This window comes from Rutilus rutilus (assembly GCF_951802725.1).
Source record: "Rutilus rutilus genome assembly, chromosome: 5".
In the NCBI taxonomy this organism is placed as follows: Eukaryota; Metazoa; Chordata; class Actinopteri; order Cypriniformes; family Leuciscidae; genus Rutilus; species Rutilus rutilus.
In genome coordinates this window covers 10,040,596-10,064,109 of record NC_140213.1, presented here as the reverse complement: position 1 = coordinate 10,064,109, position 23,514 = coordinate 10,040,596, and the positions used below count along the sequence as shown (strand labels likewise).

Genomic DNA, 23,514 nt, shown 5'->3' with positions numbered 1-23,514 from the left:
GTTTTTTACCCCACAATAAATACTAGAGCTTTGATCATAAAACTATAAAGTTTAGATATAGAGTGACAACTGATTTATATGCATTTATGTAAAAAGTCCACTATACTGTTATAAAGATCTGATTGATTTACATTAATATCTATTAGAATTTCATTATTATTTTTTGCCTAAATAAATATTAGCAATTACACCAAACTGCATATTTATGCTCAGTTTGGTGTTTTTTTCCTCCTTGAGTATGAGCTCCATATTATCATGTATTACACTATATGAGCCTTAAAGCCTGATGTATCAAATACAGTACTCTTTTCTCTTTATTTTTTTTGTCTACAGGATCGATAATCTGTAAAAAAATTCATTACATACGTCAGGCTTTACAGGGACTCACCAGGGTTCTCATTATCCTCTTTATGAATTTGTTCCAGCAGTGTGTCCAGGGCTCTGGTGTAGTCCTTCATGATCCAGTACGCAATGCTCCTCAGGAACGGGTCAGGGTGCAGTTTGGTACAGGAGAACCCGCTTCCATCTCTGTTGCAGCCGAGAACCTTCTCGTACAGGATGCCCTGACAGGTGGAGGAACTCTCGTAATCAGCCTCGTAAAGACGAGAAACAATCATCGCAAGCTGGATGTCCTCCATTTTCTCCAGACAAACCTGCCAGAGAGACGGATCAACTTGTCAACAACATGTCTCAATCATGTTTCATTTAAAAATCAAAAGTTTGGTGAAAGACAATGGTTACTTTTAAGATTTTTTGGTTCCCAATTCATGTAAAATGTCTTTAACTAGTACTATGTACTAACATTCCAATTTATCATTGATACAACGCACTTATTGCATACATGCATGTTTTCTCATTGCACTTACATCTATATATTACATTTTTACCTTTTTCTTACACCTTAACCCACCCTTAAACCCAACCATACCACCAAACCCATCCCTAACTTTACCCATCTCCAACCTCAATAGCAGCAAAAGGCTTTTGCAATACAAGTACAGTGCACCAAACAATTATTTACTTTTATTATAAATAGTACATAGTAGTTAAAGACCCCTAATATAAAGTGTGACCATTGTGACACTTCATTGACATCGTTATTGCATTGTGACATTATTTTAATCATAATTAATCATATTTTGACCTAAAATTCTCACTGCAATGTAAAAAAAAGACACAAATAATTAAATATTATTTAAAAGGGTAAAGCATTTATACACTATTGTTGTATTTGTAATGCCTTTAAAACGTCCTGATTAAAAAATGTCATTTTTTATTAAATGAACATCTAAAGAGAATCACAATAAAATAATAATAAAAATAACAACAATTTCTTTAAAGCTCAAATGTAAAATGTCCGGACACATTACAATATGGGAATTTGATGGGTAAACGTGCTTAACTGTCATGAAAATAATTACTTGTTTTCCTATTTTAAAATGGTAACAAAATATGACCCAGACATATTGATTAAGGAACATTAGTGATTTTACAGACCATTTTTCATTGATATGTTCAAAATATAAATAGATTATAGATAGACTAAAAACAGAAGCAAAGCTAATTTATATTCCTAATATAACTCCACATGTCCCATTTTTGCAACCTATGCAAGATTTCATGAGTGGTGCAATCATTGTTTTGACTGTTTGCTGTCAGACATCCAGCCCAAGGTAAACTAAAGTTGTCATGTGTCCATCAAGGGAGTTTATCAGTGATGTTTAGACTAAACCAAACCACTCAGGGCTGTTATATCACACTGCACTCTTCACAGACGACCACACACTCTATGATGTCACAAAACCAAAACAAAAGCAGTAGACTCCAACACACGGTTTCTACATTCTTCTAGAAGTGCATTTCGGCGCGATTAAAATAGGATGGTGCAGACCTCAATGGCGTCTTTCAGTGAGCCAGCGAGCAGGAAAAACGCAGCCGACTGCTCAAAGCGCTGTTTTCCCAGGAGAGAAAAGGCATTCTTTAAGGCTGCCTTCCTCCAGCGGTCCTCCTTGAAGTTATGGCTGAAAAACTGGGTCATCTTCTCATCGTGTTGAGACCTACACAGAAATCAATATATAAATAAACAAGCGGAAATTTCACAGCTGCATGCGGCTCTTTGCATCAAGAGAATAACAATGCATATGAGATGCATGAGTAAGTGAGTTTAAAGTACCTGAAGAGACCCCAGAGAACGGCCTTTTTCTTCGTGGCCAGATAGAAGAGAGCTGCATCTAGCGGATCATTATTCCTCTGAAATGCTGCTTTGGCTACCTAATGCAAAGTGAAGAGGCAGAGATTGTTTTTTAAATCATATTTATAAACCGTAATATCACCAATGCCATATATTAGAGATGTCAATTTATACAAAATCCCATGATCGACTGACTGACAATCGATTAATCGTTAGCTTTAATACTGCAATAAGCGTCTAATGCAGTGGTATATAACCAACATGACAGGGTGTGCAAATGCTGCTCAAAACGCCACGGTCCTCACCAAATGAAGGAGAAGGTTTTTTAGTCTAACTGAAGGGCTAGTTGGATTGTAAAATGAGTCGATGTGATTGATCATTTAATTAAATTACTTATTTAATAATCAAATATAACGACTAATACAACAGACAGTAGAGCGTTGGCGCTTGCAACGCCAAAGTCATGGGTTCGAGTCCCAGGGAAAGCAAGAACTGATAAGAATGTAAAATGTGTACTTTGAAATGCAATGCAAGTCGCTTTGGATAAAAGAAAAACAACTGAAATTTCAACTGAACTGAGCCAAAATGATTTGAACTGAAGTGTAAACATATTTAATTGCACTGATATCAACTAAATTGAATTTAACTGAATTAAAGAGAACTGCAATTTCCAAAGAACAAAACAAATTAACTGAAATTAATTGAAATTAGATTAACTGAACTGAAATTTCAACTGAATTAAAATGATCTGAACTGAAGTAAAAATGCATTGAACTGTACTATTAAAGGAAATGAATTTAACTGAATTATAGAGAAAATAAATTTCAAAAGAACTGAAATGAACTGCAATTAGATTAACCAAATTGCAGTGACATTTTATTGAACTGAATTAAATTGAAATACAATCAAATTAAACTGAACTGAAATTTCAAAAGTTAAACTAACTAAAGTGAAGCTAAAATAATTTGAAATGAAGTGAAAAACTGAACAGATATTAAAATGATTAGAAATGGAATCAAATTTGACCTGAACTTAAATGAAATTAGATGAACTGAATGCAAGCGAAATTTATATTGAATTAGAACAGAATGCAATTTAATGGAGAGTAAAAAATGTTTAAAAAAAAATTGCGGTAATCTCCTGTAGAAGGAAATGCAACTGAATCATCCTTTCTTGTTTCTGGAACAACATTCCTATCAGCCAATAATAGTCCTATAACTTTATATACATTACTGCTTTCCTGGAGACCTAATCATACAAATTATAAATGTCTCCCTTATCTGGCACATCCATTTCATGTCTTGATTTTGAAGACATCGAAAATGTGTACTGCTGGGGGCTTTCAGGAAGAGGATTGAGAATTACTGGTTTCTATAGAAATGTTGATCCAGAAACATCTTTTGTGTAAATAATGTTGTGTATGCGCAAGTGTGTTTGTGTGGTCTCACCTTCTCCACCATCCGCCTCAGCGTGTTAATGTTTCTGACCCACCATCCGACGCCCACCGCCCTGAGCTCAGACCACTGTGGATCTCCTCTCTGCATGGCAGGAATCATGTTCAACATCTCCTCCTCAGCTTCGGAGTGGAACGCCCACGCAAAGTGACAAGTGGACACTCCTGGATGCACAAACACAGTATAAAAAGCCTATTCACCCCAAGACCAAAACAAAGATATACATCAGGCTCCTTAACAACAGGTGAATGCTGAACGCAGCACTCAGGACAAGCAACCAAGTTAAAACTAATCTAAATTGGTCAGCATGACTCGGAATTTGAAAACCACAAGTAGTAGTTTTAGGGCTGTCAAGTTAAATCTTTAACATATGAGATTAATTAAATATTCTATATATCATATAATCTTTCTTTTCAACACTTTCATTCTCCACGTTCTCCTGATTTCTGAATATTGAAATATCCTAAACCAGCGAATATCAACCTTTTTGACTTCAAAGCCCCCCCATTGATGCATTCAAATATTGTTGTGGACAATCTAATATTTTAGATAGCAGCACATTACAGAAATAATCAAAAAAGAAAGGATTTTAAGGTAAAGTCTGCAAAATATTTCAGTTTTTTATGTGTGAGACAGGTAAGCAATGTTGCAATGTTTTTTTTTAAATTCATATATGCGTACATATAACAAGTGGGGGCTCGCCTGGGATTTGAACCCGGGACTTCTCACATATATATATTAAATATAGTTTCAAAAGATTATTTGCTCCACATCCATCTTCAGTGAGTCCATATTCCTTTACTGGTGTCAGTTAAATACAAGTGTTAAACATAGTTCAACAGTTACTGAACAGAATCAACATTGAATTGACTTGAGCTGAGTAAGGACACTATTGGCTTCTGGAAACCTGCTTTATAGCTCAATTAAATTTGTTTCATAATTAATGAACATAGATTGACACAGGTATTGAAATGAATTGAATCAAAACTGCACTAAATTGAGTTGAATTTTACAACATTAACAATTTTTTTTGTGCATTCATGTGAATCTGCTTTGAAACAATCTGTATTGTATGAAGCACTATATCAATGTGACTTGACTGCCTTCGCTAGAAAAGCTTTAGCGCCACCTTATCTGAGGAAACCACTTACCACTGCATGTGCAAATGTGAGTGTGATGTGTGTGTGTATATGTTTATGTAGGTGAGTGTGTGTTACCCTGATGCAGTAGCTGAATCCTGTAGAGAGGAGGCAGGGAGTTCAGCAGACAGGTGTGTAATCTCATGGCCAACAGGTAACGTAGACCACATTCATCTAGAGCTTCTCCACCTGCAGAAACACACATTTACTAAACCATAACCCTAAGAAACCTTGTTGCATTTTAAACTTCTGATTCCTTTTCTGCAAGGCGATTCCACTGCTTTGGACGTACAATCAAACCTTCTGTTTTGAAAGCGTGCCATGTGATCGTCACTCTCAGTCATTTAGGTCTATCATCAAAGAATGTTAATTAAGTTCAGAGCACACACAATCCTGAACATATTACAGACTTTGATCTGAATCACTTCATGATGACTTTGATCACACCTGATCCAATTAAACATTCAACAGCACAAAAAAAATCCAGCACATCAACACTCAGCGACTAGTCCTAATTAAAAACGCTTCCTCTAGGGGGAAATTGAGGCTTGAACTTTGTAGTTCATCAGCAACCCAATTTTATGTGAATTAAAACTAAACTATAAACACACACACACACGTGCCGTATGATTTATCCTACTGTCCCTGAACCTTTCTCCTTGCATTTTGGCTCTAGCAAGCACTGGAACACTGTGTTAAGTTTTAGTACTAAAGAGACTAAATAAAAAAAGATCTGAGCTATAGGTAACATGGATAAAGCCTGATAGGTTCAATGTTGACAATAAATAATAATATCAAGGTTTTTATAAAAAAGTTTTATTATGGTTCTCTTCATGTACTTGGTAAACCCCACTGACATATTAGACAGTTAGCCAACACAAGAAGTGTATCACATTCACAAGATACTCATGTATATTATTAGAGACAAATGTTTTAATCTAACTGTAAGGATTGTTAGTTTATTCATTTAATATTTAAATGTATTTACTTCAACATTTGAATATGGCAATATAACAATGATCTTAAACACAGTTTCTATTTTAAACTTTATGTTCTTTGATATGTGATATTTGTGGCTTATACTGCCAGTCAAAAGCGAAAGATGCTAATTGGCTGCCAGCTGGTGTACTGGATAAATCTTCCAGCAGAGGGTGACAACGGAACTAAGACCTTAGGACATAATGCTATGTATAAATTGTTAAAACTGCCAAAAAACATGAGTCTAAGAGTCACAGCACTTTTATACAACTAAAAAAGTTGAAAGATAGCTTCCAAATGGCTATATCTTTAGTTGTTTATCTGATAAATCTGCTAATCATGGGTTATTGAAAGAAGATACAACTACCCACAAGGATTGGATTCAGAATGTATGGCAATTACCATAATAGAGTGCTGCAGGGATATTTTTTTCTTGGGGTTAATTGTCGTTAACTGCTATCATTAATTCTAGAGACGAGGCTTCTAAATCGTGAATTTTTAGGGGCGTGATATTCAAATGACGATTGTTTTCAGCCGCCACATTTATCAACGTACGATGGGATTGGCAGCATACGAAGGTTTCATAAATCACACGTGAACCCTGTCGTAGGATGATTTCTGGGCTTGTTTCTACGTTAGATTGATAAATGAGGCCCACTTTTACTGTTTCAAAATTCATAAAAGTTGTCTTCAAGGTGTGTGAAGATTATCATGATTAAAAAAAACACGTGAGAATCATAAACTTTTGTTAGTCACAGAGCTTATATCCTGCAATAATCCAAAATCCTATTAGGATTTTGTTGAGGGAACCAGGGTGATGCTAACTTCCGTGTTGGCCAATAATACCCTCTACAAAATGACAGTAAATTGTAGTTAGTTATGAGAAAACGTGAATAGCTCAAGAGTAGAATCTGCAGGTTGATATCTTGGAAATCAAGTGGACATCCTGACATTATTACTGTTTGGCAAAGTTTAGCTTCAAATCTAATCAAACACACCTGAAAAATCAAACCAAAGTCCTCAGGGTTACTAGAATATTACAGGTGTATGTGTTTGATCAGGATTGGAGCCAAACTCTGCAGGGCAGTGCAGTTTCCCACCCCTGCTGTAGTGTTTAAAAGTAAAGCTTTTAATATTGAATTTTCACAAACAAGTATAAAGTAAGCCAATTGTAAGTTGATTCCTTTGAAAAGTGTAAACACTATGGTTCTGTGGAACTAGCAAAACAATGGTTTGTTCGAGCATCCAGAAAAGCCCCCCAAAAAAGCAACACTGGCTAGACCAATGACTCTGAGATGGGATTTGTTTGATTGGCCAATAAGAGATGTAGGGACTGTTTGGGAAACCTGTGGACCAGTCATTTTATTCTCAATTTAGTGACACTAGTGGCGCAGAAATTACATTCTTCAGTTTTAAAGTTGGTACGAAAAGTAAACTCACCAGCGTACTGCTTATCCGTGGGTCCTGCAACTTCAGCACTAGTGGTCGCCACAGTATCGGCAAGAGCCACAAGGAACATCTGCTCGAGGCGTGTGAGTCCTGGCAGGCTGGAGTGCATAAGATGTGAAGACAGCACCTGTGCGTGTTCAGGGCCAAAATATGTGGGTCCGTACTGTGAAAGGTTAATAACACGAGACTTCTTCTCCGTTTTCTCTGCAGCAAAGCTCACAAAATCATCGGTGGTGACAGCCGGCACCTGAAACAAATCCGAATACTGATCCTCTGACTGTTTCTGCATCTCATGTTCTGCCCCTTTTCCCACTTCCTCTCCTGCCTTATAAGATGTGTCCTGGTCTGCGGACAGCAGGGCATATAGCGGAAGCGGGGGGATGGAATTGATTTCAGTGTAATCTCGGCCACTGTCTCGGCCAGCAACGATAATGTCTTTCGCTGTGCTACCCGTCACGCTGATGGTTCGAGATAAGTGCCTCCTTGCACCACCTTCACCTGCCTCTACATCCCTCACCACTGCAACTTCTCCAGCAATGCACTTGACTAGGTGCGCCAAGATGGCCTTGGCTCGACGTACCCTTCCAAGGTCCATAAGCTCTAGCAGCTGGGATGGATGGTATTGCGGGAGAGTGGGCGACAATGCATGGGCTGCCTCAAACAAGCCGCCATCTTGAATTACCGCTGGGGGGCGGAAAGCATCTTCGATTCCCGCACTGCCCTCGAAGACACTCTTAGATCGCGCTCTGCCCTCATTTGAAACGGATATAGTGCGACCTCCAACACCCTCTGGGGATAAGATGCTGTTGTCCTCCCAGTCGCACGGTTTCTCATCCTGCCTCCACTGTGCGTAAACCTGCATCTCACAGTCCATGCCCACCACCAGGATGCCATCACGCACCCAGGATAGGGACACTGGCAGGGATGGGGTGCCGTCCACGGAAGAGACAACGTTTACAGATCTCAGCAGGACCCAACGAGAGCGAATTCCTTGTTTTATGCTTCCCCCTAGAGGCAGAGTGACTGCCATGCCATCCTTCACTCTTGTCTGCTCGGTGACAACCCCTGAGATACGACCATACATAAGGATGTTGGATCCTACCCCGACAGTCAGGATGTGGGACCCATCTTCTTTAGACAGCCAGTCCAGATGCACAAAGTGCTTGATATTGGGGCTGTCTTTGGTTATAAACAGATCCGACTTGCTATAGACAACCAAATTGCTATCGACACTAACACGTGGATCTAGGGTTTTCACGGGTTTGCTAAAATCATCAAGATGAATCGTCTGTTCTAGGACCCACTCCGAGCCGCCCGTCGACTCACACTCATAGATTGATACAAGCATGGAGAAGTCCTGAGACATATCACCTTCACTGCCAGGCAAAATCTGTTTGAACGACACTGCAAGTCTTCCTGTGTAGGAGCAACTGACAGCGACAGGTCGGCCCGCAACACACACAGAGCTGTCGTTGTCATCTTCCTCTTTCAAGAGGCTCCAGTGCTCCCACCGATATGAATGTGTGTCTTCGGGGCGTGGTGCTGATAAGTCCATGTCTACCCTACAGTGCCAGAACCTGACACGTCCATCAGAACAGGTGGTCACAATCAGGTATGGAGCCAAACAAACAGGGTAGATAGACGAGGAGCTCAAGTGGCCTTTGAAAAGAACAACAAGCACAGCAAAAATTTGAATAAAGCACAGTAAACGTAAAGTTTAATTAACTTCCATAATTCAGTGCAAATGTCCATTTCAAGGACTCCATTTTATGTTAATGGAAGTCCCAAAGTGCAATTTTGCATGGAAAGTATGTTGTTTTACAATAAATATTTTAAATGATTGACTGGAACTGAAAATGAATTAACTCTCTTGAGTTGTTTCATCACATATACATTGGATATCAAAATGTTTAGCTATAATCGCCAGGCCCTAGTGTTTATTAAACAAAGACCTCATGACGTTAAAAGAGGAAAATGTTGCACCCCTAAATAAATTATTAGTACTATTATTATTTTTTAACTAATGTATATTCTTACTTGAGATGAAAACATAGTGACAGAAAATATTTTATTCTACACAAGGGTACTTATTCACTTTACCCTGATAACCCCCCATTACCATATATCTCTGAATAGAACATTTATACAATGGCATCAATAAACCTGACCCAATTCTAGGCTGTTACAATGTATACATGAATATATGATCATACCAGCAGAGGGTGTAGCTCTGATAAGCTCCACTCCTGATGGCAGATCTAGCCGCTGACTGTAGACTAGTTTAGAGCTCAGGATGAGTTTGCTGGCTGACTGCAAGTTGGCGGAAGAGGAGGACCGGGGCAGCGGACTGTGACCCGGAGTGATATCAGGAGATGAGTCAGCATTGCTCTGACTCAAAGGAACCGTCAGCTGGTTTTGGAAAACGTGGTCATTTACTGGCTCTTCTGTAAGGACACACACACAAAAAAAAACTGTGAAATGTCACAATAATCAATAATAACACCGATTTTCAAAACACATGATATATAGAATGCATTTCAGATAAGAGTGAAAAGTGAAAATTAGAGACAGACAGATAAACAGAAAGCTATTTATACAGTACAATACGTACAGATGTACATTATTGATGTCCAATGGGTAAACTAAGGTATCATTTCATAGTAAACAATTTCCATCTCTGAAAAGCAAATTAGTCATTAGAGGAAGTATGAGTTCTCCACTCATGAGACTCCCTTCACAGTTTCCCCTCATAAGCTGTCTGCTCACAGCTGTGTCATCATTTCATAAATAACCTAACACCATACACACCCACACAAGCCTGCACCGAGCGCAGATGAAGATGCCACATCTGTAATACTGAGTTCCGATTTGCATCCTTCTCGATCACCACCAGGAAGAACTTCTCTGAGAAAGGAGGGGGCTGGTACTCTAGAACAAAGATAACCCAAATGAAATGTTCTGTAAAAATCAGACTTCAAAAGCTAAAGAATGATTTTTGTACCTTCTGCAGAGGGAAAGCTAGTAATGTTGAAATCTGGAATGTTTTCATGTGGTTTGTATCCTAAAATAAAATCCTCATGGAATACGTGGAGCAGCTGAGTGTTTGAGCCACACTAGGAGACAGCATATACACAACATGTCATTTTCGAATAGTAACAAATTAGTCACACAATGTCAATCTTACAAACAGAAACTTGCGTATGCACACACAAACAGATGTAGACCCCACCTGGTTGGTAATGACATCCAGCTCGATGATGCAGCCGGGTCGGGCAGTGGACTGCTGACTCACAATGTTGAACACTTCACCCACCAGTTTCTAAACACAATACCAACCATCAGAAATAACAATCAGATCAACTCAAATTACATTTATTATGCATTACTTGGCAGATAAGCACATTATTTTGATCAAATCTTGTCTTAGAAGCTCTTACAGAGGTCTCTGGGTCAGAGAGTTCATCCAGTAGTTTGCGGGCATCCACCACAGCCTGATACAGACGCAGGTTTTTACCATCAGACGCCACAAAGCACGCACTTGCTGAGTTACAGTACGTACCTGGCGAGAACACAAACATTTTTTATTAAGCCCAACAGAGCAGCAATGCAATAAATAACAACTATTTAAATGGCTGAAATGGCAATACTACACAGTTTCTGGGCAGCTGCTAGAGCACTGCTAGGTAGTGTTTTGGGTGGTTGTTGGGTCTTTTGCTGGGCAGTTTTTAAGGAGTTCTGGGTGGTTGCTAGGGCATTGCTAGACAGTTAATGGGTGGTTTCTAGGCTGTTTTTTTAGTTGATATGGCATACTGTAGCTAGGTAGATCAGGGAGTTCTGTGCGGATGATGGGGCATTGCCAGGTAGTTTCTAGGGTGTTTCTAGGTGTTGTAGTTCTAATTGTGTTATAGTGGCTAGGGCATTTCTACACAGTTTCTGGTGGTTGCTAGGATGTTGCCATGGTGATTTGTGTGGTGGCTATGGTAGGCAGTGTCTAGGATGTTCTGGGTAGTTGTCAGGGTGGTTCATAAGGTACTATGTATAGTTATAAGGGAATTGCTTGTGTGGTTATTTGGGTGCTACTAAGCAGTTACGAGAGTGTTCTGGATGGTTGCAAGGACATTATTAGGGTATTCTGCTTTATAATTTGTCAGACGAAAATTGATTCTTCTGATCATTTACAAAAGTAATACCATGCCTGTGATAAAAACAATTACAACTTTATGGAACATTAATGCCCATAGCACTGTGCAGACACAGATCAAAGTTTAGGGGTTTGTTTAAAACAATCTCCAGTAATCACTCCCTATGAACAATAGTAATGTATACCAAACAAAACTTTGATTTGAGTTTTGGAGGTTGGTATAAAAGCAGCTGTAGTGTTACACTCACCGAGCACTGAGCTAGGGATAAGTGTTGGCAGCCAGGCCACATTGGAGAATGCGGATGTGTGGAGAGAGTTGATTCTTGCGAGCTCGGACACCCCCCCAGTGCAGGACAGTGGGCCAATGTGATCGACTCTCCAGAGGATCAGCTCACTATAGATCGCGTTCGGGTCGTGGAACGTACGTGTGGCTGCATTTCGCAGTTGTTTACGAGGAACGCCTCTCATTGGCCTGGTGGGTTGTAGAGCCACGTCCCCAATCTGATCTCCATCAATACTTCCAGAGGACGGAGTTAACAGTGCGTTGTGATGTGATGATGTTAACAGCAAAGGAAGGACCGTGTGACAAGCCAAATCATTGAGATGGAAACGGTGTCCGCAGTAACGGAACTTGTGCGAAACTGTGAGGACGTTTGAAAAGGCAGACTTCTCTGCAAAGGTCACAGCCCATTGGTTGAGTGAGCCATCTACGTGTTTGGACACCATCATGACGGCAGGGCCGATGACAGCAGCAAGAGAGTGTCCGAGACCACCTAGCCCCGCAGACGCAGAGGCGCTCTGAGGAACCCGCCGCTCACTTCGCTTCTCCTCCAGAGCACTGCAGCTCTCTTGGTCCATAAACGTACATGCGTACATCATGATGTTCTTACTGAGGGAGTTAGCATCGCCCGTGGGGAACGCCACTGGGATACGAGAGGAGAACGACACCTGAAAGAGAAAACGAAAGGATTTTATTTAGTTTATCAGGGTAATTATTAGTGGTTGGCCAATATGAGTTTTTTAATGGGGTGGCTGGTATTTATGAACGAATACTTATTGACACCATACCTCATACTAATTGAATTTTTTTTTATTATTCATTGACAAGGTATGAAGATTTATAGTGGGAAAAAATACATATACTTTGGATAAGCACATGTAATATATGCATTCATTATAACCAGGGTTTGAAATGAACACCCGCTAACCCGCAAAATGCGGGTAAAAATGAACTTTGGGGGGTAACGCTGTCAAATCACTAGCCAATTTGGCGCGTTACTATGTTTACTCGCTTTGCTGGGGAAGTTCGTGTAAGCCAAATCTGCGAGGATTTAGCGCAAATACGCAACTCGTGAGTCATCCTCCTAATATATTAAATACAGCGTATTGCGCAGAATCTGCGCATTTCTGGGTTACTTGAACACACACGTCACTAAGCAACAAATAACGGCGCGCTTGTTCACTTGCATTGAAGTAATAGCGAATATTAAAAAGCATTTGGTTAACAGAAAAGGCATTGTTATTTTCCAACATCCTACATGTTCTTTGTACTGTATTGATCTGTCCACCTAAAACACATTTTTGGTTTAAAAAAAAACGTTGACACTCTTTAATGTGGCGTGAAAGAATGCTGTTGCTGCTTCAGTTCAAGCAGCAGCGCAGAGCACACGTGAACCGATCATCTCTTCCTCTATCACTAGTTATAGCACAAAATGAAGTGTAGTTATATTTCAAAAATGAATTGAAGTAGAAACAATTATATTGTTTTACTTTAAGTGACAGTTTTTATTTAAATGTTGATTATTAAATAAATGTGATTAATTAAATGTATTATGAAATAAACATTTTAGTAATTTTTTTTAATTTTATTTCAGTTTTGGTTAAAAAAAACTAACAAAACATATTTCCTTGCATCACTAGTCATAACCATGAGTGTCTTACCTGAACCTGTCTGAAGATGCCAGGTATGAACTCATCCAGGTACTTGACGTGCCAGACGAGGAAGGATCCGTCGTGTGGGTGAATGGTGAAGAGCATGTCTGGACTCTTGTTCCACTCTAGAATGAGGGTCTCGAGCTTCCGTTCCAGCAAAACGGAGGGCAGAGGAACACTGCTGCTTGAACCTGGAGAAGAGGCCTTGGTGCTTCCCTCCTGATCTCCCTCCTCATGTTCTGACGAACCCTTATCAGACATCTCATCAAGATCTAACAAAAACACAAAGATCACATAATACAATATAAACATGCAATAGTAACTAAGCTATGGTTAAAAACCCCCATGAATTTAGCCGACGTCTGTTAGCTTAAGGCTAATCTATATGCTAAAAGGTTTATTCATAAGACAGTACCGAAGTCAAACTTGGGAGCTCCCTCCTGCTCAAAGTCCTCAGTGGCTTGTTCCAGGTGCTGCTCGGAGAATTTGCGCAACTGCTGCATGAAAAGGTCCATGGAGGTGGTGAAGCTCAGATCTTTATTATTCAGCCAGTGAACCACAAACCCTCCGCTGACATCCTCGGAGAACAGGCCCGATCCAGCCAGCGCTGCAGGGATATCTAATGACAGAGAAAAAGATCAGCTGCTCTCCATGTGCATGTAAGCCAATAAAAAGTCTACTATATTTGATACGCAAAATTTTAAGGCCTCTAAATTACCAACATGATTAAAATGTTACTGAAAAACCTCTTGTATAGAATCTACTACATGCCTTCTGCCCTCTGATTAAGATTTGTTTTTAGCAAATAAAATGCCTTTTAGTTTTTAGGGTTTTTTAGTTTATGATTTGCACATGTTTTTAAGCCTTGCCAATTTAAATCTTTAAAGGAACACTCCACCGTTTTTTGAAATAGGGCTTATTCACCTTCTTTCCTACATTTAGATAGGTGGGCAAATGCATTTTTGTCTCAGTGCATGCATTGTTTTAGTTTGACAGGGTCGGCCCTAGCTTAGCTTAGCATAATGAATGGAATCCTTTGTTGCCAGATAGCATGTCATGAGTAAAAGTAATATATAAAATAAAAAAAACCCACCTACTTATTTCTTGTGGCCTGCGTATTCACAACAAGTACAAATAGTGATGCCGATTAACACTAGGCGATTTCCTATGCAGATATTGACTTGGGACTATATTAGGGGGAAACACAGGCGAAGCACTGCTACTTGGGTGCAGAGATATCACGCCCAAGTAGCAGTGCTTCGCCTGTGCATCGCCTGTGCTTCCCCCTAATATAGTCCTTAATATATAAGTCAATATCTGCCTAGGAAATCGCCTAGTGTTAATCTGCATCACTATTTGTACTTGTGAATACGCAGGCCACAAGAAGTAATTAGGTTTTTTTTTTTTTTTATATCACTTTTACTCAGGACATGCTAGCTGGCAACAAAGGATTCCATTCATTATGCTAGGCTAAGCTAGCGCTGACCCTGTCAAACTAAAACAATGCATGCACTGAGACAAAAATGCATTTGCCCACCTATCTAAATGTAGGAAAGAAGGTGAATAAGCCCTATTTCAAAAAACGGTGGAGTGTTCCTTTAAGTGCAAGAAGACAAAAGAGAACTCGATTCGGTACTCCCAGAAAGCCGAGTTCTCCTCCTCTTCTTCTTGTGCTTGAACAGACATATTGACACAAAATGATGTCAAAGTCTTGGCGAGCATGCACAGTAAACATGTAAACGCTTATGTCTTAAGTGAATGTATGAGAAATAAAACCTGTGTCAGTATATTGGATCCATGCATTCGGTCTTAAAGGGACAGCAGCCTAATGAACCTGCTGCCTCCCATGTCATTAATGTTAATCAAACAACAAAAGACAGAGAAATTCACTCACTGCCCTTTACTGAATAACTTTTGTAACTTTATTTATCAATATTTAATTTATACAGTGAAGACTATACAGTGTTATTTTGCATTTGATTACTTTATTCAATTTCTGTACCTGAAAATAACTGTTTATTTCATTTGTATGTTTGGTCTATTGCATTTATTTGTGCTATTGCTCATAATTTGATGATTTATTTTTATTTTATTACTGACTTGTCTTTAACAATATTTGAAATGTATATCTGTTAGGCTAGTTAGGCTAGTAGTTTTTGGTGTCATAACCTTCTTAAGTAACATGGGTAAAAAAAATAAAAATAAATTGGGCCTATTTTATTTTATTTATTTATTTATTTACTTACTTTTTGAGTCCTGTATGTATGGTATTACATATATATATATTTGTCAAAATGTTCAATAAATGTAAAAAAAAAAAAAAAAAAAAAAAAAAAGATTTTCGGACTATTATTTAATATGTCAGTCTTTACAGGGTTAAGCCGTTTGGTTTAAGAGGAAAGAGGAAATGTCCTCATAAACCATGTTTACTCTGTAATCTCCATGCAATTATACACAATTGTTTCTTCATAAACCATGAATACAAGCCCAAGTATGTGTGTGTGTGTGTATGTGCACCTGTGTTGGGATTGATGCTGGCAGAGATGTGGAAGTGGCAGAGTGCATTGGCGTGGTGCGAGATGTGGCGGTGGGTTTCGTGGGACCCCAGCTGGCTGGGCAGCAGCTCAGTGTGGGCCACCAGGGCGGATGATCTTCTGCGGCCCCTGCGCAGGTGCTTGAGGTGGTGGATAGACTGAACGGAGACAGACAATTTTTCACAATCACAATTCACGTACAGCAGGCCGATATGAAATTGAGTAGTATTCTCAGCTCCAGTAAACACATTCATCATGTGTGATTAAATTCATTCTGAAGATTTCCTCACAAAATGAGTGCAAAAAATGCAGATTCCATCTGGTCTACAAGATGGCACACGGAGACAGGTGAGTGTGTGTATGTATTTGTGTGTGTGTGTGTGTGTGTGTGTATGTGTTGAAGATGCAATATTAATTCAAATACATTAAAGGTGTCACAAACTCACACACTATTCTGTCTAGACTTCTCAAGCACCATTAAATTATTGCACAGTATTTCACCAAAAACTGAAAATTTCATCATTATTTCCTTCAAGTTGTTCCAAGCCCAGAAAACTTCCCCTCTGCCATAGCTTTGAAACAATTTGAAGCTAGGTAGTTTGAAATTACTATTGGTTGGTTTTATTTAACCTAATATAACACATAATATGGATTTGTTAAGACGTTAAGACTCTTGGCAGCAAAAAAATATTTAGGACACAACAAGTACTGATTGTTAGTGTTTGGTTTACATGGAGACAAAAGTGTACAGTTTTCACACATCCTACTGAAGATGACAACTGGAGGAGGAGATCTGTTGCAAATTTTTTTTTTAAATCATTCAATACTTCTGAATAACGGCAATATAATTAAATAAAATTACCTTTTTATCTAACCAGATATGATTTGATGCATTAACAATGCAAACCCAATCAACAATGTGATTGTTTTACCAAACTGCAGGTGTGTGTTGTACATATAATTAGCAAGGAGTAGTTCATTATCAAGTAAACCAGCTAACGTGCCAAGAGTGTTATTCTTTATTATGCATTGCCACTGATACTTCAGCCCCACATCATTTTATTATGTGTTGTTTGAGCATGTGCATTTCTGCATGCTGACCTCCAGAGCGTGCTGTATCTTGTCTTTCTGAGCGACGTTTGGCAGAGTGGTGCTGATACTGGTGCTGTTCTCTGAGATCTGCCCCCCCAACAGACTGTCCTCAGGCAAGAGGGTCTCACTCCACAGACGACAGATGCCATCCGCGCAGGACGTCAGCAGCACGTTACACACAGAGCCCCTACGACATACACACACAATGAGAAATGCACACTCATGGGTGGAATTCACAGTGTGAGTTAAGTGTGGGTGCCAACTAAAATCTCAGCAGTGTTTCCTGCACTACTAAATGTGCAGCGCCTCGGCGAAAGACATTATATTGTACTTGCTGGAGTCTGAACTAAATGAAATGATTAGTATCGCAATATTTTGCGTGGGGATACTGTATGGATGCACAGACGCAGTATCAATGTTTTCAGGGAGTGAATTTCTGCTTGCAATTGCGAGTATTGTGCATAATTTTACCCTAAGCTCTGCTCAGTCCATGTTTATGTGTTAATTAAATGTGTTAATTTGACACAGAAATGCAAGCCAGCTGGGAAATGCGATGCAACTAAATTTCCACTTGAGATTAGAAAGAATCGAAGAAGCTGTCTATATAATGCCATTTCTACACTGTATACAGTATGCTGTTAATGGCAAATGTATGTATTTACCTATAACAATAATATAAATATTACATTTCATAACTGAATACGGTCACCTTTGACTTGTTCATTAGGGTGTTAGTAAGGTCATTCTTTGTAAAACTACTTAAAACCCTATTTTTCTTTAAAAAACAAATACATAGAAATTGAGTGTGAAAAAAATTGATTTCTATTAAAAATATCTCAAAACTTTAAATATAACAAGGAAGGGATGAAGGAGATATGAAATGAACAGAATGAGAACTTTATCTTATTAGATAAAAATAGATGTGGACAGTTTTCCATTTCCATTGCATAAATTGCAATACATCGCAATATTTTATCACGATACTCAACATAACGCGAAATGTGTAAAACTGCATAATATTGTCTCGTGGCTCAAGTATCATGATTATATCGTATCGTAGGGCCTTTCCCTATATATAGGGAATATATATGTATATATATATATATATATATATATATATATATATATATATATATATATATATATATATATATATATATATAATTAACCACATTTGAAGTCATTGTAAAATAGTCAATAAATGTACAGCTGTGACTGCACATCAGTTAAATTCAACCCCCATACAAATATATCTACCATGGTAAAAACAATTAGCAGCGTATCTACTAGACACACTGCTAGCATTACCATTACACTCAAGCATCAGTGAAGGAGTCTGTGGGTGTGTTTGACATACTTGGGCATGTATTTACTGGTTTTCCTCCAGGAGAAGCCTGTGACCGTACGTGGATGGGCCAGATACACGAATGAGAAATGAACCGTTGAGACCTTTTTATCAGTCACGTCTGGCAACACCACTGCAGACTTCCATCCTGTGGTGGGATACCACACCTTCAGCAGGCAGTCATCCTGAGCGTGAGGGAGAGAAATGTTTTTTCCATCAGAAATGGAAATTACTTTTCTTCTTAAGGGTATGAATCAAACCAACATTAGGATCATTGAGTAACTAACAATAAGCCAAAAGTATACTTTTTTTTCTGTTTTTGGCTCTGGCTGGTGGACAGTCTGCACAACATAATTATCATCATCAGACCAAAGATGTCTACATACAGATACATTTTTGTGTCCGTTTGGACTACAGTGCATGTGCGAGTAATTCGTCCACTACATCAGTGAGATCCACAAATGTGTGAGACACGGGACGTATAGGCCGTAATTTCACCATGAAATCAAAATTGATTCAACAAAATTGAATTGATACAACATATTTTTTCTATGGAATGTTGCAGTATTAACAGGGTTCCCACACCTCGGTTAACTTCAAATTCAAGGACCTTTCAAGGACTTTCCAGTTCCAATACCCTCAAATTCAAGGACTTAATGTGGGGACCATAGACTGTAAAAAATATGGACAAAGCGTCTGTGACGTCACCCATAGACTTTCTGAAGAACGGGTTTGAAGCCGTTTATGGGAAAATCTTGGGAAATCCTAACCCCGCCCACCTTCTAACGCAGCGCGCGTCACTCAGCTCGCTCTGCTACTCCGGTTATCTCTGTGTATATTTTAGGCAACGAAATATGTTATAAAACACCATACTAACTCTTTTCGTTTTCATTTAAAGAAATCTTAAACATTATAGCCACACAAATGTGGTTCAGGCAACGCATATTGATTATATTCAACTGCACATAATGTTTGCCTATTTATGAAAAAACAAAATATAAAACACAAACCTGCCTCTTTTCATTTTAAATATAATATAAAAATATTAAACATTTTATGGTCCAGGCAATATGTGCATTTGTACTTAACAACAGATTTTGCAGTAAACAACATTACAGATCATCTTCGTTGTATTAAAATGACAAAACTCAACCCAGTCTCTTTTTGTTAAATTTCAGTTTTATCAATATTAGCCATTATAAAAGTATAAGTAAAAGGTATAAGAAGCTATACAAATAAAGCAAACAATTCAGTCAAACATACAAAGTCAGCGCTCTCTAACCATACATCGGTAAAGTTAAATAGCTTATAAAGTTATGAAACTTCCCCTCAGCCAAAACGATTGCCCAGGGAACAAATTATAGATTCACGAGACCAAAAATCGCCCATTAGATATACACAAGACGAATTATATCTCATGTTTAACCACTACAGAGACGCCAGAGTCCACGGCATTGGTGGCAAACCTCAGAACGACTAGCCGAGGAAAGGCTGCTCCAGGCGGGGTACATGAACGCCGAGCGCCCGGTCATCACTGGATCAACTGGATAAAATTTTCATAAATCTTTAAATAAACCACAGATTTGAGCTTTAAACAACTACATTCTCGCCTGAAAAACTCTTAAAACTACATTTCATGATACAGAAACAGTAGTATTATATGTCAACTGTATTAAAAAAATGGCGCTTCTTATGTTGTCATTCTCCGTGGCGCTGCCTTGTCAGCTGTCAATCAAGCTGTCAATCAAAGTTAACCACGCCCTTATTGTCATACATTTTATATCTAAATACGATCTAAACTAACGAGTTAGAAAAAAATTCACCCCCCTCACAGTTGTCAGGCACTCGGAAGCTATCGAAAAATACAATAAAAGTCCATGGGACCAACCTGTAAAAACATGAATTTATGCTGTGAAAACGGGCATTTTAACATGGGGGCTATGGAGATTTGCTCCCTTTTGGGACCTCCCTCTAGCGGATTTTCAATGTATTGCAGTTTTTCGCACTTCCGGGTAGGCTTCATTTTTCAGATGAGAATGTTGCCCCTTGGTGGGGACACATTTCAAGTGAGAGCAAGGTTACATCGTGTTACCTTGTAAGATACATTGTTACAGTTTTGCGCGCGTGAATGTCATGGCAACGCACAACAAAAAGTACCTCACGCGGGAAACACTTAACATAACGCATAAATGCGTGTAACTAACGTAGGCAAAAAAAAAAAAAAAAAAAAAAAAAAAAAAAAAAAGGGATTAATATGAAGGGAATAATATGGAATTTTTTACTGAAAACTTCTTGCACAAAATAAATTCAAGCACTTTCAAGGACCTGTATCTGTGTATGTATATTTTCAAAAACTTTCTAGGGCCTTGAAATCTTTTTTCCATATTCACAAACTTTCAAGGATTTCAAGGACCCGTGGGAATATATAAAGGAGAGGAAGGGAAATCAACGTGATAAGTATGTGTGTTTGCACTGTGCCTAGCGGGGATGTCTACTTTATCCCAAAAACATTTTCCCCATTTCCCATTCATTCCTATGGGGGTCAAATTGACACACGAGGGAAGGATTTGTTACTATTTTTACCACAAAAACTCCTTAAATCCAGTCACAATTTGTGTGTGTGTGTGTGTATTCCAGTTTCAAGTGTGACAAAACTGACAAGATCTTGTTCCACTCCGATGAATTTGGGTCAAAATGACCCGAGGAGAGGATGACGTTAAGTAGACATCCTACTTGCACTAACATTTTCCAGTAGCATTACAATAGCTCAGCTGTTTTAAAATGGTGTATCTTTACTAGAAAAACATAATTATTCCGACAGGCGTAGCATGTCACACTCTCCTTTATTCAGTTAATCTCAATTAGCAAAGACCAATTTAGGAAATCAGTTCATTTGGCAAGTATTAATGAACTGGTAAAAAACAAAAACAAAAAAACACCACATTTCTTAAGCAACATTTTTAGTGAACTTTTAGTGAAAGTTTTTGTTAAATCCTTGTTTCAGCATAGTTTATGGCATTTCATAATTTTAGTAGTATGTCAATTTATCTGTTCAAATGCGGTTTAATACTTACACCTTTTTTACTTGATATCCAGGATTCCATTCCAGATAAATACTGGTATGATAAAGATATTGCTCCCTTAAATTGCTTAAATATAGTTAGCTACATTTTGCTAATAGCTTGTAGTGTAGCTAACTACTAGTTTAAAAGTGTACCCTGATTGTAGTTTAACTAGTTGGAACCCATAGCTTCCAATGCTACTCATATAAATTAGCTTTCCAATACTGATAGGGCTCTACCTTTACAAAATAATGTCTTATTTTACACATTATAAGGGTAAAAATTTCTGTAAGGGGATACTGTCTTGGTTTTAAAAATAATAATTAGCATAATTTAAGAACAACTGAAGTCCACCATGGATCCACCATGGTATAGAACATGACGAGGTACCTTTCCAGCTGTGGCGAAGTATTCTCCATCTGGAGACCATTGAGTGATGTGAACGGCAGCAGCAGTCCTGAGACAAAAAACACATAAAGATGGAAGTAATTTACATGCACAAATTTCTGTGCACTTGGTGAGGCAAATATTAAAATGTCCTCTAAATTGGTGTGTGTTTTGAAGGCCCACATTAGACCTGCATGTTCATGTTCAGGGGCCGTAAACAAAGAACGTGTTTTATCATTCCACTGCACTACTTTTCCATTGTTATTCTCTGCAAACATGCGCTAAATGGACCTGCTTGACCGTTTGGCTCACGTCTCATGTCTTTTGCAGCATCTCCCAATGGCCCTGACTATAACCACACGTTTTTTAAATTGAAACTCTTAAGATAATAGCGGAATCCACACCACATCAATAATGATGATTTCACAGATTAGACAGAATAGATCAATTTTATGATTGGCTAGGCACTTGACATTTGAAATAAGTAACAGTGCTCCTGCCAAGTTACTAAATATGTACTGATATGTAAAGGTAGCCACCATATGCTAATAAGCTAATTGTTATGATTTTTCAAATCACGATGATTTCTCAATTTAGACAGGAGAAGAAACTTTTAAGTTAATATTTCAATAATTTAACACATTTGCATGTCCATGGTTCTCTGACGTATGTAGTTAAAAAAAAACAATTCCATCTTCCTTAGTGTTTAATTTTAATTGTTTTTATTTTTAAATTATTTATTTATTTTAAATTGACATTATGACTTAAAGGCAGGGTAGGTAGGTTTTTTCAAAAAAAACTTTTTCCCAAATTTGTTTAAACTGTCTTTATATACCAATACATAATTAAAATGTAAGTACTCTGAAAAAGAGAGTATAAAAATCCAGTGTCTGTAGTCCTCGCAGGGCTGCAATAAACACAGCTACTTATTTCCATTCGGAACGAATGAAATGATTGGCTGGGCGACTGTCACTCTCCCTCGCTACCATGGCTACCACCCCTGCTGCTACAGGAGCTGCCCACATGCGTGCACCCGTTTGAGTTGAGGAGGCGAAGAGGCACGGAAGCTAGGAAGAATCACAATTATGGCAGAGAAAGAGCAGTCAAAATTCCCAGTACCTGCATATACAGTCAGCGAAGGTAATGGGAAACCGTGCATCAATGCAACCTGTTTTCAGCTTTGCCTTATGTTACTAGCTCGTTACCGAATCAAACTCAATATATTTTAAACTTTACCAGTATCGATATGCAAGCTTGATAGTGAGTACTAACAGCCATGTTAGTTGTTTGCATTCATAATGATAAAGTTAGGTATTTTATTACATGTGATTCTGACATGATGTCACTACATGCACTGCGCTCCTCTCCGCTCGGCGCTGGCAAGGGGGGCGTTATCTAGCGAAGCCTGTGACGGGAGAGAGGATCGGGAGACGGGTCCCGATAAGGCCCAAGTAAGTGGGTCAAGTGCAAATGACAAACACCTGTGTCTTGTTTCAGTGATTGGCGTGGAGAGATCGCACATAAGGGACGGGGAAACCTCATTCATGGAGAGAGACACGTGGAGATCTGTGGGCTGATAATAGTGAGAGTGCGAGTGCGGGAAGCGCGAGGACGCGATCGCTGTTTACATTGGACTTTGCTCTTTGCTGCTACAGCGCTGTGTGCGCTACTTTTTTTTTTTTTATAAATAAACACGCCCACAGCTCCGCAAGCCGACCCTGTCCTCTTCCTTCCTTGAATTTAAATTTGAATTTTGTTACAGCGTCCTCCAACTGAGCGGTCAGCATCACGCGTTCATGTGTTTTGGGGG

The 23,514-nt window shown here is 38.7% G+C and overlaps 1 protein-coding gene across 9 annotated transcripts in view; it reads right to left on the bottom strand.

Annotated features, from left to right (window-relative positions):
* The window catches only part of dmxl2 (Dmx-like 2), a 71,516-nt gene that overhangs the window by 29,719 nt on the left and 18,283 nt on the right, over window positions 1-23,514 (bottom strand). For all 9 annotated transcript variants that reach the window (XM_084408682.1, XM_084408683.1, XM_084408686.1 and 6 more), the window contains exons 6-23: window positions 21,708-21,774; window positions 18,268-18,440; window positions 16,920-17,097; window positions 15,802-15,976; window positions 13,700-13,903; window positions 13,294-13,556; window positions 11,601-12,300; window positions 10,649-10,770; window positions 10,441-10,530; window positions 10,213-10,324; window positions 10,020-10,139; window positions 9,425-9,655; window positions 7,203-8,870; window positions 4,863-4,973; window positions 3,640-3,809; window positions 2,174-2,271; window positions 1,892-2,057; window positions 389-653 (exon numbers count right to left, since the gene is read on the bottom strand). In XM_084408682.1, the coding sequence (XP_084264808.1) occupies window positions 389-653; window positions 1,892-2,057; window positions 2,174-2,271; window positions 3,640-3,809; window positions 4,863-4,973; window positions 7,203-8,870; window positions 9,425-9,655; window positions 10,020-10,139; window positions 10,213-10,324; window positions 10,441-10,530; window positions 10,649-10,770; window positions 11,601-12,300; window positions 13,294-13,556; window positions 13,700-13,903; window positions 15,802-15,976; window positions 16,920-17,097; window positions 18,268-18,440; window positions 21,708-21,774 (4,913 nt within the window). The remainder of the gene's footprint in view (window positions 1-388; window positions 654-1,891; window positions 2,058-2,173; window positions 2,272-3,639; window positions 3,810-4,862; window positions 4,974-7,202; window positions 8,871-9,424; window positions 9,656-10,019; window positions 10,140-10,212; window positions 10,325-10,440; window positions 10,531-10,648; window positions 10,771-11,600; window positions 12,301-13,293; window positions 13,557-13,699; window positions 13,904-15,801; window positions 15,977-16,919; window positions 17,098-18,267; window positions 18,441-21,707; window positions 21,775-23,514) is intronic.